Below are 23,880 nucleotides of genomic sequence, written 5' to 3' on the forward strand. Positions count from 1 at the left end.
AATTTATCATTTATAAGTCCAGTATAATGAATACCGTTGAACTGTAGTTTCGGTTCTGCCAGATGAATAAATTGAGAATGGATTGGAACACACAGATAATGTTATTATTGTACTTTAAATGTTTACAGTAATATTCTCACTGCATTTTCCATTTATTGTATAATGAGTACTGAACTAAGTTTTTGATATGTATTTGATCTTATTTCGTTTATCCCAAGATATTTTGTTTGTTATTGATTGTATGTACTTTCACTAACTTTTTAGTTTTATAGGTTAATGATGGAATAAAATGTAATTCTCAATGACTGAACGATTAAAATCGTATAGGCGTAAGTGTATAGGCGTTATAGTGTGAAAATTTCATAATGACACCGTTACATTACTTATAAGTACTTGTTTAAAGAATGACATTTTGGTAAAAATGGTTCGTAACATAAATTTATTAACAGAGATCTATATTCGAACCCAGGACCTATCAGTCTCGCGCGCGAACACTTAACCTTTAGACCACTGAGCCGATTGGCATCCAACAGTGTTAATGTCTAACTTCGACCAATCGTGGATGCGCACTGCTAAGGAGTCCCATACTAGGATGAAACGGCTGTGCAGTGCTTCCAGGTTTTCCATGGTGGTCTAGCTTGAATTCACTCATGAATTCAATTGTTAAATTACTACATTCTCCACAAAACCCCTCTCTGATTAGAATTCTATATATTTATTGCATAGAATAAAAAAATCCGTCATCAGCTAATCGAAACAAATCATCAACTATTACGTAATTTGCAAATAGAAATAATGAGTACTCTTTTCAAAATAATTTATACGAATATTCGTCAATATTAGAACGAATAGTTTGGTAAAAATTAGGCACCGAGTATAAAGAAGCCATTATATATGAAAATTATGTTTGAAATAATCTCAGCGATTGACATTTAACCAATTCCAACGTTTCATCCAGCAAACTTGTCTGAACTTCTTGATTCCGTCTATTAGTCTGAAGAAGTCCAGACAAGTTTGCTGGATGGAACGTTGGAATTGGTTAAATGTCAATCGCTGAAATTATTTCAAATATAATTTTCACATATAATATTTTTACAAAATAATCTAGAATTATCAAGGTCATCACCTTGATTATGAGTAATTTCTTTAGTCCCATAACAATAACTTTCAAAGTTAACCAAAAACTCTAGTTTAAAATATTTTTAGCATCTAAAATATGAATGATGGCTAACAGTGGAACCTAGGACGTGCGATTTGTTCTATTTAGGACTCGTCAGTTGGATGAATTTCCCTCTCAAAATTAATGTTCACTCTGGAACTAAAACTCATTACCGTTCACTTAAAACTCCATCACATTATGCACTTAGCTACTGAATTCTAATGGTCACTAGCTTATGTGATAAGAAACTGATCAATGACAGTCCTAAACATCAATGGGAAGATTCAAACTAACAATACAAAATGAAAGAAGCCAGAAAGTTTGTAAATTTCACAAATACATTTACAACATGATTAAACATCAGTTCATTGTTATATTTAAGAGAGTCAACTGATACGCTTAACTACAATAACAATACCTTCACTGATTAATAGAAATGTTGTTACTATAAGGAATTCTCAACATTATTTATGCAATATTACGAGAAATTTCTCTTTAACCTACATTCATATTGTGACTATTCAAAAATTATACTTTTCGGCTTATCTTCAATGAAGAAAGTTTGTAGTCAGTTTCTGTTCTTTGACTACATCTTTACCACTCATCAGATATTAAATAGATATAATCCGATAAATTTTTCTTTCACTTTTTCAAAGGTTAAACAAGAAGGAAAATATCTCAACAAGTGCAGTGTTTCGTTATGAGATTTTCAATATTTAGCATTATGATAGATTTTAAGCCTTCGATAGTACCGCGTAAGTACACATAAACAGGTATCATAATTGTTCGCTTTAGATAAATCTTAAACAAGAAGGTTTACTGTATAATAACACAGGTAAAACAATAGGTGACCAAAACGTTTGAGCAGGCTTCCGTGAGTTCACTTAACCTTGTGAGTATAATATTTATGTTCGAAACATTTGTAGAAAAATCACTATTATAATTGTTCATAATGAATATACCGTTATTAGGTATATTTCTGAATAAATCTATTCTATTTTCATCGAGCTTATGAACCAATCAATATTAGACCACCACTGAAATCTTGGAAGCACTGGACAACCATTCTGTTCTAGTATAGTACTCCTCAACAGTGCGCATCTACGATCCCGTACATAGATTCGAACTCAAAACCTTTGGTCCCGCACGCGAACACTTAACCTCTAGACCACTAAGCTGGGATCTAATTGTGTTAATGCCTAACTTCTATTTTTGTCATTTTATAAGATTACATGTAATTATACTATTTTACCATTCTACATTAAAATTCGATTTGCTATATTGTTATCTTATTGTTTACTATATACATATAAAACCACTATCCATGTACATTATATAAGTTAGTAAGGCTTCAATTGACTCATGATTTCAACCTGTAAAATTTCTACAAATCTCCACAAAACCCATTCTGATAATAATCAACTGCTCACTAGTGACTGACTTCAGGAGATATTCCTGGAGTTCTAGTGAGAAGCCGTTACCAGTGGAGTTCAACCAGGTCTGTTGTGAGATATCAGCTCACTAAAGACAATTGTGTACGGTGGCGCAACTTCGTGAATTGGTTGAAGTTAGACACTAACACCGTTGGATGCCGACTCAGTGCTCTAGTGGTTAGGTGCTCGCGCGCGAAACCAGCAGGTCCTGGGTTCGAATCCCGCGGGGTGCGGGATCTTGGATGCGCACTGCTGAGGTGTCCCATACTAGGACGAGACGGCCGTCCAGTGCTTCCAGGTTTTCCATGGTGGTCTAGCTTCAATAGACTCATGATTTCAACCTCTGAAATAAATTTTCTATTTATAAAATTATTTCATTATTTACTATAGCCCCCCCCCACTTAGTTAATTTATGTATTATCCAAAAGGATTACAATGAATTGTCAATCCTAATAAAGATTGTAAACAAGTCAGTGATAATATCTTTCAATGGTACGTCCAGAACATAAAAAGAAATAAAAACAAACAAAACAATTATCACTTAGATCAAACTTATGAAATAAATTAACTTATGTATAGTTTGTGTGTGTATGTGTATCCGTGTGTTAGTATCAACGTTATTTTCCTAACAAAGATTACATTAAATAATAATAATAATCAACAAAGTTCAAGTTGCATTAAATGTTTATCTATTCAACTGAATGTTTTGCGTTTTTGCTTTTATTAATGGTGTGAAATACCCTCAGTATTTTATGCTTTTCTCAATAAATTTCTGGGTTTTTTTCCTTTTTACCACACACACTGTTAGTTACTGGGTACTTTTGTAAATTTATATCTATACATAATGAATAAGGTGAAAACACAATTTACAAATGAAAAAAAAACAATTTATTAATAACCGAATTACGGTAGTTACTAGAACTTGTCCAGTTTTAATCATTCTCTCTCCCTTAACTCTATCCCTCTATTTATAAATACATGCATATACATAACTATACGCTTTAGAACATCAACTGTAGGCAAACACATACACAAATGTAACACATGTATATATATATATATATACATCGACATGTTCAATGAATACATGTTTACTTTTTTGTATGCCAGCAATAGTAATGCTTAGATCTACACCAGAAAATATATATATATATATATATATATATATATATATATATTCGAATGCATCATAATGAAGCATGATAATGGACAAAAAGCAAATAGAAGATACTTATACAAAAATCTATACAGAAAAAGAAAAAACCATACAAAATCCATTGTTATGAATGATATGAGTGTAACATTTGATTCAGATAAATTAAAACAAAAGAAAAACAACTAACCTCATTCACTTCATTCATTGAAATGAATAAATAACATTGGTAACTTGATATATTGTCAATGGGTTTCCTTTGTTGTTGTTAGTTTCTTTATTCTATTGACAAGATATAAACAATTTATAATATTCAATTACTAAACATTATGATTCATTATCATCATCTAATATATATATATCAAAATAGTCAATCTAACAGGTATTCATTATGTAATTATTATCTTATATGGTATTTTATATTATCTTATATATTTGCAATTCCATTCCATAGAATGCATTCAGAGATTACAGTCAGTTTACCGGATACTTATATGTCACATATAAATACAAATAATAATTATTATTTAAAAGATTATCATATCATTAATTTTAAACATTTGAATAAACAAAATACAAATTTATCATTGAATAATCAAATTAAGAATATAATGGATAATTCTAATTTAACTAGAATAAAAGAGCATAAACAATATCATAGACAACAATTATATCAACCGACAGAAGCTTTACACTTTCATTCAGGTTCATATTTAATTAACAATCCTTTACATGTTAGTTCACAGAATCAATATTTAACTGAATTGGAACAATATTATCCAAATGTTTGGTTTCAACAAAGAAAATATTTGACAACATCTAAATATCGTTCCGATTTATGGACTACATTACATGTCGAAAATTGTTGTAAGTTTCGATATTATTTATAGGACTATATCTATCTATCTATCTATCTATCTATCTATCTATCTATCTATCTATCTATCTATCTATCTATCTATCTATCTATCTATCTATCTATCTATCTATCTATCTATCTATCTATCTATCTATCTATCTATCTATCTATCTATCTATCTATCTATCTATCTATCTATCTATCTATCTATCTATCTATCTATCTATCTATCTATCTATCTATCTATCTATCTATCTATCTATCTACATTCCATTTTTAGCATTTTTGGTACTCAAGCATAATATTCATGGTAAATCTAAGTTTATTGATACGTTTTATTATGTTCATTAGTTTCAGTTACGTATTTAGGAAGAAATTTGAATGTGAGGGTCGAAGAATACAAATTTTGCTTGAAGCACATTCATAAATCCTCAGATAATAGAAAAATAGCTCTAAAGCAAATGAACAATAGCATTACACACAATAGAATCGGGTCATGCAATTGATTTAAATAACACAAAATTCCTTCAAAAAAGTTTTAATTCTTACAAAGAATGATTATCAGCCGAAACCCTACACATGGACAAATCCATACAGTATTAATAGGAGAAATGGAATACAATTAGCTGCCCCATGACAGATATTAAATAATGAGTAAACCTGAACTCCTTATTTTATTTAATCTATCACTTACTACTTGAATAAAAACAAATACATTCAACTTTTCTAATCAGTTGTCTTATCTGAATATGATGAACAGTTAACGGGAATAATAAGAATAACACAATCATTCATTCATTTTTATTTTAATAGTTGAATCTACAAATAGATCTGAGCTAGACCGCCATCGAAAACCTGGAAAGACTGTAGGGCCATTCTGATAATAATTAGTTACTCACTAATGACCAGCTTCAAGTTGAATTTCCTAGAGTTATGGTGAGAAGTCATCCAATCCGTGTTGGGTAGAGACAGGTATCTACCTCAGACAATGGATGGACGGTTGCGTAGCCATTAATGGATCGATGGAAGTTAGATATTATCACCAATGGTTTCCGGCTCAGTGGTCTAGAGGTTGAGCGTTCTTGCGTGAAACCGAAGGTCTTTAGTTCGAGTCCCTAGTGTGGGTTCATGGATGTGCGCCCCTGAGGAGTCTCATACCAAGGCGAAAAGGCCATACAGTGCTTTCAGGTTTTCAATGGCGGTTTAGCTTAAAATCGACTAACGGGTCAACTATTAAAATTACTACAATCTCTACAAATCCCTATTCCGACATTTTTATTTTGCTTTTATTTATGTTTATTTTACGCATGCTGTGACATATTTGATTCATTCATTAAAAATTCACCGATCAGAAGTGATGATCAGTGAATGAAACGCTGGATTTACTTTGAATTTATTCTCTGCTATTTTACAAATACACTTTTCCCCCTTAATGTCTTACATCAACTCTGTGCCAAATACTGTCAAATTGTTCGAACAAATTTAGACGGAAGTTCTTATATAATAATTTTATTGCTGGGAACGAGCGTGTTTGGAGTAGTTTCCAAAATGTGTTTTAAACTGTTTGATTTAAGTACATTATTTTTAGTAATACCTTTTGCAACAATGTCTGTATTGAACGTTTTTACTAACTAACTAGTATAGCAACATTGGTAGTAAAGCGTTATCCGTAGAAGTTTATTGTAACATAGAATATCTCATCTCAAATCTGATTGAAAAATAAGCGAATGAGAACGTTATGATCGCTTTTAATTAGGCTTAACATCAGTTGAGACACAGTTTAAATGCAGAATTCGATGGATAGCTATTTTGTCTATACTTGGAATTCCTCAACTGTCTTCGTTTAACCTCTTCCACCAACTGTACGTAGCATTACAGTAGGCTTCTTAAGTTTTGATTGTCATGTTGAAACGTGCTTGCTTTACATTCTCAACACCAATCAATTCATGATAAAGAGCAAAAGTCACAGTGTGTCATCAGTGATACCCATCTCATTCTCGACCAAACAGAATGCCTCAGTTCTTGATTTCTTACTGGAACCTCAGAAAATCGTTTCAGTCCAAGTCATTAGCAAGCATACCATCATAATATGATTGAAAGGTTTTGTCCACATTAATTTAAATTTGTAAGTATATATTTTTGAACAGTCCCGAACTACGACGAAACAGCCCCACAGTGCTTTTTATAGGGTGGTACTCTTACATATATCCTTCAGTAATGAAAATTACCCTATGGATTGAAACTAACTTTTGCAATACACTGAACCATAAATTGTAAACCATGTTTTAAAAAATATCATTTTTGATTGACTGATTGTTTAAAATATCCCCCTTACAATGTTCATTTCAGTTTCAAAAGAATTAAACTTGTTCGAAGTAAATTTATATCAGTAAATTACGTTACAGATACAAATGTTTCTTCAACACCGCTGGTTTATTTTCTCGGGGCCTTACAATAAAATTAATTAACAATCGTTGAAACCTTTAAGGAGTCCTAAAAGTTGAATAAATATTGTTTAATTGAAACTAGTTACTGGTAGCCCTATCAAAATTTCCCCCATCTTTTGCATTATAGTATGTGATTATATAGTTTACTTAGTAACAAAACAGCTAAAAAACAGTACAAAATTTGTAGATTTAAATTACGGTTTTTGTTTGACTTGAAAAGCTATTGATTAGTTGAGCATTTAGGATAAGTTTACGTTTTGTAGTTATACAATCATCTCCTTGGAGTTATGAAATTCTATTGATGATCTTTAACTGATAAAATACAATTTTGTTAAAGACGAGGCAGTTATCATTAGCACCATTAGCTAATAACTAGTGTGTCATAGTGAGATTGAAGATGAAAGTTGAAATCACAGAAATTCGACCTGACGATATCAGGATATCATATCCCACGAGCGACCTGAAAGTTCCACGTTCACTGCTTGGTGAGGTCATGGATGTTCACTCCTGAGAAAGCCTGACTTATGATCAGATATATATCTGATTATCTATTATATTCAATTATTATCTAGATGATGTCGTTCAGTAATAAAAATGTTAAAAAGTATTGTTATGTATATATCAATTTATTCTATATGATGATTGAAGTAATGAAAATCTCATTTCAAAATGTAATTGATAAAACAAACATCGGTAATGGAAATACAATCATGGAATCCAATCATAAAACAGATAGATTGCATTAATTATACAAGTATATCAGTAATATATTCATTTTAGTCAATTAAATACTGATTATTCTAGTTATACATGATCAAGGGTGAAAAGTGTAAACTATAAACAGGATTAAATTCACTTGATATTGTTTGGCTTGTATCTTCCCATTGATGTTTAAGACTGCAATTGACCAGTCTCTTATTGGCATATGTGCATACTATGCGTATTGCCTCGATATAGTCTTATATAGCATTATATACAAAGATGGATAGTAGTTAGCAGCGGAATCCAGGACTCACGTTTCGTCCTGTTCGGGACTCGTCAGCTGGATGTACCTGCAATATAAATAGGATTATTACTTGTTTATAATCCCTAAAGTACTTTTTATAGCAAATTTTCAAAATTTTTTACCGAATTATAAAGAAATATAATATATAAGCTGACGAGTCCCAAACAGGACGAAACGCGCGTCCTGGATTCCAGTGCTAGCCGCTATCCATCTTTGCTTATAATGCCTGTAAATTAAGGCAACATCGAGGCATACGCACAGTATGCACATATACCAATAAGAGACTGATCAATTTCAGTCCTAAAACATCAATGGAAAGATTCAAGTAAAACAATACCAAGTGAATTAAATACAATATAGTTGTAGATATTCCAATGAGTAGAAAAATTAGACTTTCTGACGTTTCACAACTCAGCACTTCTTCAAAGAATAGACCATCAATCAGAAGTGGCTTACACTCAGTTCCTCTACTCATTAGGATAACTAAAAATATATTATTTTTATTTATAACAATCTACCCAATGTTCAATTTATTCGGAATTATCAAGTTATACCTTGGCAATGATACCTACCAACTTTCTATTGAATTACTTTAATCATTCCTTACTTGAATATTATGATAAATAACCTTTTCAAGAGGATAATTAAAGTGACATGTTAGAGAAATATAGAAATATTACCTAGTAACACTGTATTAACTGATTATATCTTAACTAGTTTAAATTATTCAACATGTGGTTCTTTTATTAATCAGATTAAGTTTAATGCCTACTGTTCTACCAAGTGGATGGAATAATAATAATAATAATCAAAGTAATTTGTCGTAATCATATTTAATTGATTACATTATGTTTAAGTATAGGAATATGTATATTTTTATTACTTTTCACTACTATTCCTCCATTATTTTTTCTCCTTTTTTTATTCTGATGGCGGTATTGATAGGAATGCAACAACGTCTAATTCACCAACTTTCTTACCCTTTTTCTAAATAGGCTGTCTGCATATAATCACGTTTTACATGTATGAATTACCTACCGCATAATATAGAAAAAATCATATTAACCAGTAAGATGCATTACAAACACTCTGTGTAAACATTTAGTTTTACAGCCTTTTTCTTTTCTATATATATATATATATATATATATATATATATATATATATATATATATATATATTCCCAGTGAATTACCGATTTTACATGCCTTAAAGTTGTTTCCTCTTCATCTTTCATTATATCTATCTTTTCCATATATATATAAAACTCTCTCTTTCTCTCATTCATATGCATACCTACAGGGAAGTATATATATATATATATCAAATGTAAAATCTCCCCAATTCACTCATTCACTAAGTCGTTTAATTTTATTCATTATCTACATAACTAAAAGTCGAAATTATTAATAAAAATAATTATAGTTATTTTATTGAAAAATATTCTTATATTGTTTTCTTAATCTTTTTTCTTCTCTCTCTCTCTCTCTCCGGACAAATCGAAAGCACAAAAAACGTGTAGCTGAATGAAACGTTACAAGAAAGAAATTGTTATTCACTTTACTATACATTGTTATAGTATTTATAATAATAATACTAGGCGGGTAGGTAAGTAGGTAGGCAGGTAGGTAGATTAGTACATTCAACCAACGCAGAAATTACAGACATAAAATGATCACTAAAATTATAATTAAAAAGAAAAACACCCCAACTATTATAGACATTTTTATATTTTGATTAGTAACTAATAGATTATGATTAAAAATTATAAGAATGTTTGAAATAGTTTTAGTCTAAGAATCTATCAATTTTCGGCATTGTACTTGAATTTTTTCCATGGGACTATATTTCTATGATGTTAATATGTTTGTTTTGTAGAAAAAAATTTTTTTCTTTTTGAAAACCCATTAATCCTAAATTTTCTTTTTCCAATCGATGACGTCAAGCAAATTTTTTTTTTCGTACTTTTTTTTTGGGGGGGGAGGGGAAATTAATTTTAATCAAGATTATATTTTTATATAATGAGTAAATACTTTCAAATGTAAACATGTTTATAATTAAGATTATGAACTGATTGATGTTAGACTATCACTATAATAGGATGAAATAAACTGTCCAATGTTTTCAGGTATTCAATGGTGGTCTAACATTAATTAGTTTATGATCTTAATAAAAAATTTAATATAATTCACAATTTCATAGTGATAAACATGTTTAGTTGAATATTATGTATCATGAAGGCTTGAATACATTTGGTAATCGTGAATGTTGATTAATAAGTAATAAATAGTTGGGTGAAATGTGATTTTTTTGTTGGGTTTCTTCAAGTCAAATTTGTTTTCTATCACTATATGGATAATCTCTAAGTAGTGTGGTAATGTATATATATATATATATATATATATATATATATATATATATATATTTATTTATTTATTTATTGATAGAAGGGGTTTTTATGGATATTATAGTAATTTCAACAATTGAGATTATGAGCCGATTGCTTCCAGTTCTTCCGGGTTTTCCATGGTGGTCTAGCTTCAATTGACTCATGATCTCAACTACTGATATATTTATTATTTATTATTATTAATGGCTTTATTAAATATTATATTTTTGATACAATATAGAATACTCAGCACAAAGTATTTCAACAAATTTCCATTTCTGACTTCTTGGTCGATCCTGACGATAAATATTAAGTGATCGTCAGTTAGCAGTCCAAGAATCGACATCTGAATAATATACGTTTTTTTCACTGCATATTGCCAACAATCACGATGTCTCTTATTGGGCTTTTTTTGTAACTTGTACAGCAAAAGGTTGTAAAACTTGAATCGAAAGGTAATTTGCGAGTGTTTGATTGATTTTAACAATAATTTAGGAATTAGCAATATCAGTAAAGTATTGTTTTTCGTCACATGCAAGTCATTTCATATTATCTGTTTACTAGAACATTACACAAAACGGTAGTTTGTCATTTAATAAAAAAATATTATTATGAACTTTGGCATGGTAATCAAACTCAAGTTAGAAGGTAACTATTATTGGTAACTTACATGATACTACTGATAGACTAATCGACTAATTTAAAGTAGTTTATATACTTTTGTTTGTTAGCTTACATAAAAGACTGATGTTATATAAACATTCAATAAAACCCTAGGAAGCAATGGACAGTTATTTTGTATAGAATTCTTCGGAAATACACCTTCACAAACTCTCATGCGGTCGAATCAATGACATTCAGACCTATGGGTTGACATTTAGTGATTAACATTTTTAATTTTATTAAACTATTATATGCTTAGTATTCATAGATATTAGTGATATTTGCCCTAGAACCGAAAGGATTGAACTCCACAAGTCACAACTTCCCACTATAACTTCGGAAATAACCTGTCAAAGTTAGCCACTGGTAAGGAAATGATGATTGCCATTATAAGGTATTGCGAAAGTTGTTTTCTTTTTTTTTCGTTCATCTAAACTAATGATAATAGTCAAAGTAATAGATAAATTATAAAAGTAGGATTGTTTTAATTCTACACAAATAAATCTGTCTCAGATTTCCTAAAAACGACTGTACTTAATCTTTGTCACTAAATGTCAAATTATTTTAACTTAGTAAACTGCTATTTAACCTGATGACGACAATTATGAAGGAATTTGATGTTTAGTTTTTATCTGAAGTATCTGTTTATCTTATTTTTCAATGGTTTCTATCGTAAAGTTATATCATTTTTATCTTATTGTTTAGAGAAAGAACTCATATCATTATTATCAGAAGGGGTTTTGTGGAGATTGTAGTAATTTCAATAGTTGAGATTATGAGTTAGTTGAAGCTACACTACCATGGAAAATCTAGATGCGCACTACGGAGGAGTCCCACAATAGGACGAAACGGTTATATAATTATGCTGTAAATATTTCAATATAAGGGGACTAGATAGGTTTATTGAATGATGACAGTAGTAATTTACAACTTTCTAGATACTGTAAATGGTAATATGACAATGTTTTTGCAGAATATATACGCTAGTAATTCGGATCTGACCGGACTGTTCCAATAATGAAAATTGCATCATTTTATACTTAATGTGGTAATTTTGAACTATGGTAGCGTCGAAATAAAAAAAGCCCAACTTGATTTTTTAACTCATTTCATTCATAAAGATCAGATTTCATTCAAAATGTAATCAGGAAATAAGTAGACTACACAACAACTAAATTTAAGGTAATAAAATAACGGTAGAACTTCTAGAGAGTTTGTCTCATCTTTAGCTACCGTACTATTTAGAAAGACTTGTGATTAAACAAGAAAATTCATATAAGTCCATGTAATTAAAATTTTTCAGTTAATGATATAAGCTAATACAGACTGGTTTGCAATAATAAAATCAATGCGAACTCCAGTTCGAACTATTTATTTGAACAGAGATTAGTTTTAAAACGCCGAAAATAGCTGAGAATAGATACAGTAATCATTCTTACTATCTCTGATCACTGTCTTACTCATGTAGTTACCTGTAATTTCCTAATTGAACTAAATTTGGATGTTTAAGATTGTACCTAGTATGGTACAAAGTTCTTAATGATATCTAATTTTCTGCTAAATCTTCTCCTTAGTTTTAACTCATTCAGGTGTGATTATGAAACGTTTACGACCTTTCGCTGTACATGTTACAAAAAATGTAGAACCAGAGACATCGTAGTAGTTAACAATGTGCACTGAGATGTCGATTGCTGAACTGCTAACATTTAACTGACAACGATTCAATATTTATCATCAGGAGCAATCAAGAAATAAGAAGAGACCTAAGGTCCTGGTTTCGAATCTCGTGTGTGAGATTGTGAATATGGACTGATGAATAGTCCTAGACTAAGACAAAACAGTCTTCCAATGCTTCCAGGTTTTCAATGGTGATCTATCTTAAAATTGACTCACGGTATCATCTATTAAAATTCTATATTGCGCCAAAAAATAATATTAGTAATGATAAAACAAGTAAGCGTTAAACAGTTTCTTAGTCCCGATATGGAATTCTTCATGAATACTATATATTTAACTTGGTTTAAGTAATTGCAGTTTTATTCAAAGATACATAAACAAATTTAAAAGGGATAGCTCATTTTAATTTAGTTTTTATTAGACACGTTTTCTTCTACTTTTTTTAATGAAATCAACATGAAGAATCACACAGAACCTTCTGAAATCAGTTTCCATTAATTATAGCTTACTTAGATTTAAATCCGATCGTGTCAAATCTTTTCAATACATTAATCTAGATCATTAGAGAATGAATAAGAATAATTGTCATTCAGATTTTTTTATTGATAATATTCACTAATCAGTTTTGTAGCAATTTAATGTAAGAAGTTTCATGATTGTCTGTACATTAGATGAGATAAATTCGGTGAGACTATAATTTATAGATGACCTTTGAGCGACGCTAAAAAGTCCTTGAGAATGTTGACGTATATACTACGGCTAAATCAGGATTTTAAACCAATGTGAGGAATTCGAATTATGATTTACATTTGATGGTTAAGGCTAGAAATTAGATTTAGGATTTTCATCACGAACTGATATCAGCTATAATGCTAAAACTTTATTTAGCCAAATAGATGAATTAATTTTGCGCCAAAATTTGAAACCTGTTATCGTAAATCTGATTGGTCCGTTCATAAATTATGGTCTCTCCATAAATGCTATTGAAACTTACCTGATGGTGATGAATATATTTATTATGTTCTAAAAACTTTAGACAAAACTTATCAAGATGTATTATCGAGCACAGTGATTCTCGATAGTTTAGAAAACTGAATAACTTATGACTATATAGAGTATAACAATAGGTTAACCAAGTAGAATTCTAAGTTTTAATCATTGAATCAAAGCTAATCAAAAGACTATTAGGCTTTAATGGTTGTCTTCATTCATAACACTTCAACAATTTAGTTATTCATTCCTACTCTCGTTACTATATTTCAGCTGAAGTTATTTCATTGTTAAAGGCTTATTTTGAAATGAACAGTGATCTTTATAAGTGAGTAGATAATTCTATGTGGATTGTTTACAATGTAACTAATATGAAAATAAAAATAAAAAACTTTTTTTTATCTACACAATATTAAATTACCCAAAAGGTTATCAGATTTTCTTTAGACAATCAATTGTGAATAAAAAGTGTTTAGCTTGTTTCCAATTGAGTAACAGGTAAATTGAACACATAAATTTTTAAAAGTCTCTTCTTATTAAAATTATGATTTAATCGATGTGAAATAATCATTGAAAATCAATGTATGATCCTAATATTAGTAGTCCTTAATAGTGTTCATCTATAAACCTTTAACCGGGAATAGTACTCAAGATCATTGGTTTCGTGTATGAAACATTATCTTATTTTTACTTGGTATTGTTTGGCTTGTATGTTCCCATTGAGGTTTAAGACTGCAATTGATCAATCTGTTATTGGCATATGTGCATACTGTGCGTATGCCTCGATATTGCCTTAATTCACAAGTTTTTTTTGTAAGCAGGTTATTATCAAGATTCAGTAGCTGAGTGGATAACGTGGTGGCGTTTGAAGCGAATGGTACTGGGTTCGAGTCCCAGAGTGAACATCAACTTTGAGGTGCAGGTACATCCAGCTGACGAGTCCCAAATAGGATGAGACGCGCTTCAAACTGGATTCTGCTGCCAGCCATTATCTTATTTGCTTGAAATATTTTTATTTTGTTTCTGTAAATTATTAGTAAGACTTGTACAATTGGATCATTCTACTTTTATTCAACTACATCAAGGAGCCTCATACATGCAGCTTGGTTTAAGAAAACAAATTATGAATTATATAAATCTAATCTAAATAGAAGTTAACCGTAAAACTGTAAATAGTATTTTCAATAAATTTCGAAGACCTACATGATATTATACTCTACAATAGGAGATTCACACCAAATACAAATGATGATATTTATTTATTTATTTATTTGTCTATTCATTAGTGTTTATGTTGTTTTTCTTACTTTTCAACTTGTACATTAATTTACATCATGTGAGGTAAAGGATATTGATAACAATAATGGAAATGAAAATAATAATAATAAGAAGAAGAGGAATACGAAGAAGAAATTAGGAAAGTCATTCACTATTTAGCACAGCTTGCAAATGCTTTTCTACTTATTACTAACCTACGCAACTATCAACCTCCTCCTCTCCCCCACCACCATCCTCCTTCTCCTCCTCTTCCTTCCTTGTACACCTTTTACATATAAATGTATTATATTACAAATATTTAATTAGTTTTTTTTGTATATTTCACTACGTTGGAGGTCTCACACGATTTGTTGGTGGTCAACTTTAAATGATACCTATATAAGCCATTTATATTTTGGTCAATTAACTTATTTCATATTCGGTTGACATTTTTAAGATAGATTTACTACAAATGTTTGTATACGTATATACATAGGTTGACCTAGTTCTCGTGTGATGGGTACCAACTAACTAGATTAGTAGATAAGATTTTAAACAAGGAAAAATAGGTTAAAATTTCTTTTCGCCTAAAAATACGAAGAATGTATCGTTTTATTGGTAAAGAAACTGAATCTAAGCAATTAGATCACGATTCAGGACCCTTTATTTCGTATAGTTTGACTCGATAAAGTAAAAACGAATCATTTATCTTTACATTAATTAGGATATATTTTTCATGAATCTTTGTTATTTGAAAAAGATGACTCTTTGAATAGTTGCTATCAGTGGAATTCAGGATGGGCGTTTTGTCGTATGTGGGACTCATCACGTGAATGTACCTGTATCTTAGAATTGACGTTCACTCCGGAACTCGAGCCCATTACCGTTCGCTGGAAACCCCATCACATTATCCACTTAGTTACTGAGTCTAGGTAGACACTAGCTTACTCAATCGGCTTGAGTCTCGGAATGGAAATCAACTCTGAGATACAGGTACATCCAACTGACGATTCCCAAATAGGACGAATCGCACGTCCTCTATTCCTTTGCACGCTACCATCCATCACTGCTTATAATATTTGTGACTTAAGGCGATATCGCGGAAATTCTCACAGGATGCATATATGCCAATTAGAGACTGATCAATTGAAGTCCTAAACATCATTAGTAAGTGTCAAACAATCAACATGAAAATGAATTAATCAATGAATAGTTGTCAACTCCTTTGATAACAGAAATAAACATTACTAGTAAGAATGTGCATCAGTATAGGGTTGTGGAAATTATTACGTTTTAGATTGAGATCATGAACCGATTGATGTTAGACCACCATTGAAAACCTATAAAACACTGGACGGCCGTTTCGTTCTATTGTGGGACTCCTCATCAGTGCTCATCCATGATCCTGCTTGCGGGATTCATGTTTAACCCGACAAATGCGTTACTTAAATTTTTAAATAATGTAAGAATATATTACACAGTATTATTATTAATTAAATGGCATAAAAAGATAGGGTTAGATTTATTCAGAAGTTGTTACATGTTATTATATTCACAAAATTTAAAGTCATTCCATATTGAAATGTTATGCTAGAGTCAAATGATAGGTCATAATATAATGGACTACTTTTACTCATCTGTTATAAACGTTTTAGGAATGGTTTCATATTATGCTCCTTGATCAGAGATGCGAAATATTTTACAGCAAAGTAGTGAGAACATGAAAAATGTACACAGAATAGCCATTGACATTATTACTTACCATAAACGTGATACAATCTACTCAAGATGACCTAATCAGATGTAAAAAGAAATGAAAGTTTGTAGACCAGTGATTTACAAAGCATATTTCACAAACTAACATCAGCAACATAATGGCTAACTCACTAGTGTTTGAAGCGAAACGTATTGGGTTTGAATCCCGGATTAAACCAAAATTCTGGAATACATGTGTATCCAGTTAACAAACCCTAGATAGAATGAAATTAATGTTTTAAATTTCACTGTTAGCCACTAAGAATATGTAATTTGTTCAAATAAATTATTTTGAGATAATCAAGGTTTGATGTAGAATATTCTTACGGGTTTGAATTTCTATGATCAGTATAATGGGAAATAGAAGTTATTCTTTATATCTGTCATTAGACCCGCAATTGTTTATCTATCTGCAAGGCGTTTTGTAAAATTATCGACATCAGTAATTTATCATTTAACTTGGTATTATAGATGAAGTCAAACCAGCTCCGGACTTGTTATCTCAAGAAGAAATTCATTGGTATGAAAGAAATTTACTCAATTATAATAATAAAAAACGTTTTTCAAGACAAACTAAAAGAAAATATAAAAGTTATTATAAGAAGTTACCTGGTTTAAAAAGTCAATGGCTTCGAAGTAAAAGAAATTGGATCAAATCTCCTAAAAAGTTTACATGGTTAACAAGAAAGCAGAATAAAAATTACTCTTTATTGAGATCAAAACGCTCGGTTCATGAAAATGAGATCATTGCAAATGAAAAATTGAAAATATCTAGCAACACAGTTGTAACCAACCAGAATGTTGGAAATAAATCTGCATTAAATCATCATTCTACAAATAATGTTGTTGCTGTAATCACTGTGCACAAAATTGCTATTCGTCCATCTGTATTAATTTTAAAACAAGGGAATGTTCAAGCACGTATACAGTATGTTATGCAATTACATAAAGAATTAACTGAACAATATCGGCTTATTTTAGAAGTACGTATAAATCCGGAATTTCCTCCGTTATACATTGGGTAAGTAATTTATGTGTATTTACAATCAAAGAGTATATTTTTTTAGGAGATGGTCTTTATCACTGGTCGACATAATTTAGGCAATTAGTGAAGGAAAAACTCTGGACAACTATATTATTCTACTTTGGAACACTTGAATAGTGTACACTGACAAATCTTCCAGAGATTGTATTCATGACCTAGTTTGATGACAGGAGCGCTGCATCTAAATCAGTAGATCAGAATACAATGATTCATGTTTCTGATTTCTATCAATTGATGTTAAAGAGTAAAAGTGATTAGCCAGGTTACGCTATCATTCTAAGGACCAAAAGTATCAGGTTCAACTTTTTGTGGGTTCATTGATGTTTTTTACTATGGATTTCAACAATGGGAAAATAGCTATCAGGTGATCACTACTTTCAAGTGCCACCTCAGTTGATTTCATAAACTACTGTTAGTGTAAATTAATTTCTAAAAATCCTTCAAAAGGGTACAGTTTCGCACTAAAAAATCTAAGATCTTCAAAATACTAAACATAAAACCATTAAATTTGCATTTAAATGCTTAAAAGACACATTTTAATGTCAACAATACATGGTTTCGTTGGTATTATCAATATTAATTTCACCTGGTATTGTTTACTCGAATCTGACGAGTCCCAAACAGGACGAAATGCGCGTCCTGGATTCCATTGCTAGCCACTATTCATCTTTGCTTATTATCATCATTGTCTAAGTGATGGGTTGCATTTCGTAATTAACACAACGACGTAATTGACAGGATTTTTAATATCAACTCAAACATAAATACGAAGCTCGCAAATATATCTAGTTTTAATGGTTGAATTAATGGGTTCAAGTCCCTTGTGTGGAATCGCGAATGCGCAGTGCTGAGGAGTCCCATACTAGGATAAAACAACTGTCCAGTGCTTCCAGGTCTTCAATAGTGTTCTAACTTAAATCGACTCATTAATTCAACCATTGAAATCACTACAATCTCCACAAACCCCCATTCGGATAATAGTCTATTTCAAACAATATACTCATTAATTTAGTCTCTTTTTAAGCTTGTGTATCAACTTTACTTCTTTAAAGATTATTTTATTTTACACTTACATTTTACTATATTTATATCAGTTGATGTTTCCCCTCTATCTAATTTTTTTAAAAAGAGTGATCCAGAATGTATGTGATTACTGGCCAGCAAATGTTCCACAATCAAAATGTTCACTGAAAAGACCTAGATTTTATCAGAAAAACACAATGTGCTTTTGTAATATGCCACCGGGTATTTATAGACAACGTGTGAAATTGAATCTTAACAATATTCTAGATGAACTTGAATTACCGCGATTTTTAGTTAATTTCTTATTTTCTGATAAGGTGAGTATATTGTGGGTATTTTTACTGATTCTTTCGTTGATGCTGTACACTCTAAGTTAGATGGTTTATTTGCTAAACATTTTATTTTCGTTATGGACAACACCAAAGGTGCTTATTTCTTGTTAAAATTACATATGAGTTAATAGACTGGATCTATCTGGATGTGTTTATTGATTGGAGTTGATTTGAATGTTGTGCTCCTAGATATTTTCTGACCTTCTCAGTTTTTCTAATTCGGAATTTCGACTTTTCGTTAATCGACTGTAGCAGGAATACAAGAAAAATTGAAGACAACAGAGTTTATAAAGACTTTTGATCACAAACAAGTCTGTCAGAAAAAAATGCTGTTCACTTGTGAAATAACTAATTACTTACTTCAGCAGGTAATAGGCTTTGAACATATTATCCTGAAGTAAATTAGAATCTCCTTAAAAGATTTGTTTAGCTCAGAGAACTTAACACCATCGAAATTTCGACAGTCTGTTATGAATTATAAACCTTCAATAACAAATAATTTCAGCAAACGTATCTCAGGTTTTATTAGAAAGCTAGTTGGATGACCTGTTATGACAGTAACATAATCATAAAATATCATATGTTCAATGGTTATACTGCCCATTAAGTTTTTAATTGAAACTTCTCCTGTCCCAGAGTCAGATCACTTCAATGGAGATTGAATCACAATACTTAAAGATGAGGCACATATCTCAACGACTGTCTGAATAATCTAGGACCGAATAGAACCATCGTTAAAGATGTTAATTGGTTCTTATTACTGTTTGTCAGATAATGTCCTTCAATTAACGATCTTAGAATTAAAATAAAAAATTACCGCTTGATTCAATCAACTTCGACTACTAATAAGTAACCATAATAACATAATACAGTGAAACATAACGATTAAGTGATAACGGACCTCCTATTACTCACTTTCTTTGAGAAATAATACTTACCATCATTTCACGCATTGCGAGTTACGACAGCTCACGTAGAAAATGTAACAGTACTTGCATATATTCACATCTTTATTGTTGGACCAGATAACCGTTCAAATATATGATCAGAGTTATTATTAGTTGATTTCTGAGCAGTGAACAATGTTATGTTTGTTTTTAGTCCCTGAGTGCTAACCCAAAACCTATCGAAGAAGTTCTAGTTATACAAGAAATCAGTTGCTATTTAGATAGCTCAGTGGTGACTTTCAAACAGTAGAATTAGATTATATGGGTTTGAACCCTATGAGGAAGATTGTGGATACGTTTCGGTAGTAAGTGCTTAGGCCTATGGCTTCCTGGTGACCGTCTTCAACCACTTAATATCTCCATAATATGAAAGTGTAGCTTATCGCAATTTTAGATCTAAAATTCACCCGCTATACATCATTTATCATTAAAAATTAATGATCAGAAAATGATTCAGTTACAAATGTAACTATATCAAATGCAAAAGAATGGTAAATAAAATATACTTCCGAGATGGAACTCTCATCACATTTCTAATAGCATTAGAAATAGACTAAATTCACTTGATATTGTTTACTTGAATCGTTATTTAAGACTGCAATTGATCAGTCTCTTATTGGTGTATGTGCATCCTGTGTGGAATGTCTCAATATTGCCTTAATTTATAAGCTCTATAAGCAAAGATCTGACGAGTTCCAAATAAAACGAAACGCGTGTCTTGGATTCCACTGCTAGCCACTATATATCTTTGCTTAGATAGAGACTATTTCACCGATGTATCACAGATTGTTTCAAAATTAGTAAATATTACGCTAAAGTGTATAAAATCTTAGAAGTTAGATACAACAAAAAATGAAGATATTTAACATACGGTATACATTTTGATGTGAATAGAGGAATAAAGAAGCAACGACAAACAACGGGAACTATTTTTCTGCATATTATCTAACTTAATTCAAAGCCTATAAAGTACCAACATTTATTTCTGTGCCTTGTCTATTCTATGAATTATAAGCTTTTGTTTAATGTTCAAATTACGATCATATTCCTCTCTATTTCAAAATAACCGTAATATAAACATGACCTCCGTATTTCATTATTCTACTCTAATGTCTTAGTTTGGATATAGTTGTGTTTTTTCATTCCTTGTACATCGTGATCTTGTTGGCACTATATTTGCTCATGTTCATTTTTGAGCTAAAGGTCAATCAAGAATAATAATTCCAGCTGAAATTGTCTTCTTTCTTTTTGTTTGTCAACCTAACATATCACAGTTCAGAGGTAGGATAGATTTCTTCCCTATGACCCCAAAGCCGTTTTAGACATACATTGAACTTGCGCGTTGAAGATTTTAAGGTTGGATTAAGTAACTTATTTCTACAAGGCCTTAAACTAGATAAAGACAATTCGTATCTCTGTATATTAAGTACAGATTAGTGGGCAGAGAGGTCATGAACGTAACTAATTTTAATGACACAGGGAAATAAAGATTGAATTATATTGTTCAGTTTAGAGAATGTCACAATGAGAATTCGGAAAGAATATTTTGGATGAACATCAAACGTTTACCGTAAGTGGTCATTGAGTAAAAACCAATTCCTTAAGTGGACAGTCATAGTGAATTATTTCTGATGTTACATGGTTGATGGGGGTTTGTATAAAGTTGTGGATATAAGTCTCATACATGTTGATTCTCTTCAACGAGACACATCCGATATCTTGAAGGAGACTGATACTCAAGACACTTGTAGATCCAAATTTATATTGCGTATTATAACAGTCAGATATATTAACATTGAGATGTTTGGACCAGAATTCTCTGAATGGTATCTCTATCAGAAGTTCTTCGATCATTATGGTCAAATGTTTTGTCATTAATTACATGTTAGGTGATAGATAGGTCGTCTTAGAGGGTTTTTTTAATGAAAATATATTTACTTATGTCCTTTCTGTCATAATGTTTTTATCAAACATGCCATTTATTGGGTTTGAAAATGAAGATATTCAAGTTAAAATCACGACTAAATTTAAGTGAGACCACCACTGAAACCTGGAAACACAGAACAGCTGTTTCATCCCATTATGAGGCTCCTCAGTAGTGCGTATCCACGATCTTGCACGAGGGATTCAAATATCTGTTTATACTAGTTATCTAACCTATCATATTAAGAAAACGCCTATCCTAACAAATGAATTTTTCAGTATCTATAATAGTATTTTGTACTTTAAGACAAAGGTTTTCACTTTACAATTTGATCATCATCATCAGCATCACCATCAACATATTTTTCAATCATCTAACCAACGTGTTTTTGTTTTTTTCGTTTTTCTTGTTGTTGTAAATTTTCCCTCACAGAAACTCGATGTTCATATTACAATCAAACTAGAAATGGAAAATAAAGATCTTGTAGGTTGTATGAAAGTGAAATTACCATTACAATTTATATCTGCATAAAGAATCAAATGCCTCATACTAATTTCTTTCTTTCTTCTTCTTTTTCTTTTTTCTTCCTTTATTTTGCATTATTTTTCATAAATGTACTATTCAATTGTACAAAAAGGAAAAACTCATGTTCACTTCATAAACTCATTTTAAGTTTACTATTTAATTGTTTGCTTTATTATAAAGTAATTTCTCAGGTTTATTTCTTCTTTTCTTCTTCTTTTTTCTCTTTTGTTTTTTTATAAAAAAAACAACAAAAAATAACAACTTACATGGCAACATGATATATATCTATTACACTTTATGAATGAACAAGTTATCTAAGGTTTGTTTGTTCATGTTAAATTCCTTTTTCTTTGAAAAAAAACAAGAAAAAAGAAAAAGAAAAGAGAGAAGTTGTAACATAGAGACATGTTACTATTTCATATATAATGAATTCATTGAATTTATTCTCAAAGATATGTAAAAATATTTTTTATAAAGTAACTTTTGTTTCAAATAAAGAAATCATCATAGCAACAAGAACGACAACAACAAAAAGAAAAAAAATTTTTAATTTTTAATACAACAGGCTTTAGTATCATATCATGTGTTTCTTGGGTGAAATGATTTAATGATATATGTTTAATTTTTTTATTTTATTTTCTATTCTGGATAATACCATTAATGATTACTTTGTGTAGAAATGAGCTGTTCAATTGATTTATAAGCTTTAGATTAGACTGTTCATACTGAAGGTTTTCTATGAATGATTGTTTTGCTAGATTTATTGATTCGCCAGTTGACTTTTTCTTGTAATAGTTTGATTGATAGGATTCCTATCAGTGAATCTATTGATGTTAGACTTGCTAGGTTTGAAGCTATCATGAGTTCACTTAATCGGCGAACGAGAACAAAGACTCGGTGACTAAAGATCAGTAAGCTAACTATTGATGCGTCCCAGCCTCGCTAACTAGAAGGAGAAGTTCAAGCTTGGAATGGGAAGTATATTCTGCAAAACAGCCAGAAACGAGCGATAACAACAAACACAATTCAAAACGTATATATACAGTGTAAAAACCGTCCTTGGGGAGAGTTACTGAATAGCATACTAAACGATGCAACGGACCAATAGCATTTAAGATATTTCCCAGTGGGAAATACGACATGAAGGTGACAAGAGCGCCTTCGGCGCGAAAACAAAGAAATTCAAATTTTCTAAACAAAATTACAAGATTAGGTCCTTTCCTAAGTGGGTTCTGGGGATATAACGTTTCCAACAAGACTAGAATGTCAGATTTCAAGAAGTTCTCTAGCATTGTA

The 23,880-nt window shown here is 30.7% G+C and overlaps 1 protein-coding gene across 1 annotated transcript; it reads left to right on the plus strand.

Annotated features, from left to right (window-relative positions):
• The first annotated feature begins 3,856 nt into the window (after positions 1-3,856).
• Positions 3,857-23,262, plus strand: MS3_00007953 (uncharacterized protein). The gene is made up of 4 exons (XM_051216296.1): positions 3,857-4,612; positions 17,260-17,809; positions 18,963-19,173; positions 22,492-23,262. The coding sequence occupies exons 1-4, from the start codon at positions 4,075-4,077 to the stop codon at positions 22,588-22,590; spliced, it is 1,398 nt and encodes a 465-aa protein (XP_051066872.1). The 5' UTR covers positions 3,857-4,074; the 3' UTR covers positions 22,591-23,262.
• Positions 23,263-23,880: the final 618 nt, after the last annotated feature.

Source organism: Schistosoma haematobium, chromosome 4 (assembly GCF_000699445.3).
Source record: "Schistosoma haematobium chromosome 4, whole genome shotgun sequence".
NCBI lineage: Eukaryota > Metazoa > Platyhelminthes > Trematoda > Strigeidida > Schistosomatidae > Schistosoma > Schistosoma haematobium.

Excerpts from the sequence above, each read along its gene's own strand:
- MS3_00007953 (XM_051216296.1), top strand. The coding sequence starts at position 4,075 with ATGATTCATTATCATCATCTAATATATATATATCAAAATAGTCAATCT. Across the intron at positions 17,810-18,962 it reads TTTCCTCCGTTATACATTGG|AGTGATCCAGAATGTATGTG; the intron begins GTAAGTAATTTA and ends TTTTTTAAAAAG. Across the intron at positions 19,174-22,491 it reads ATTTCTTATTTTCTGATAAG|AAACTCGATGTTCATATTAC; the intron begins GTGAGTATATTG and ends TTTCCCTCACAG.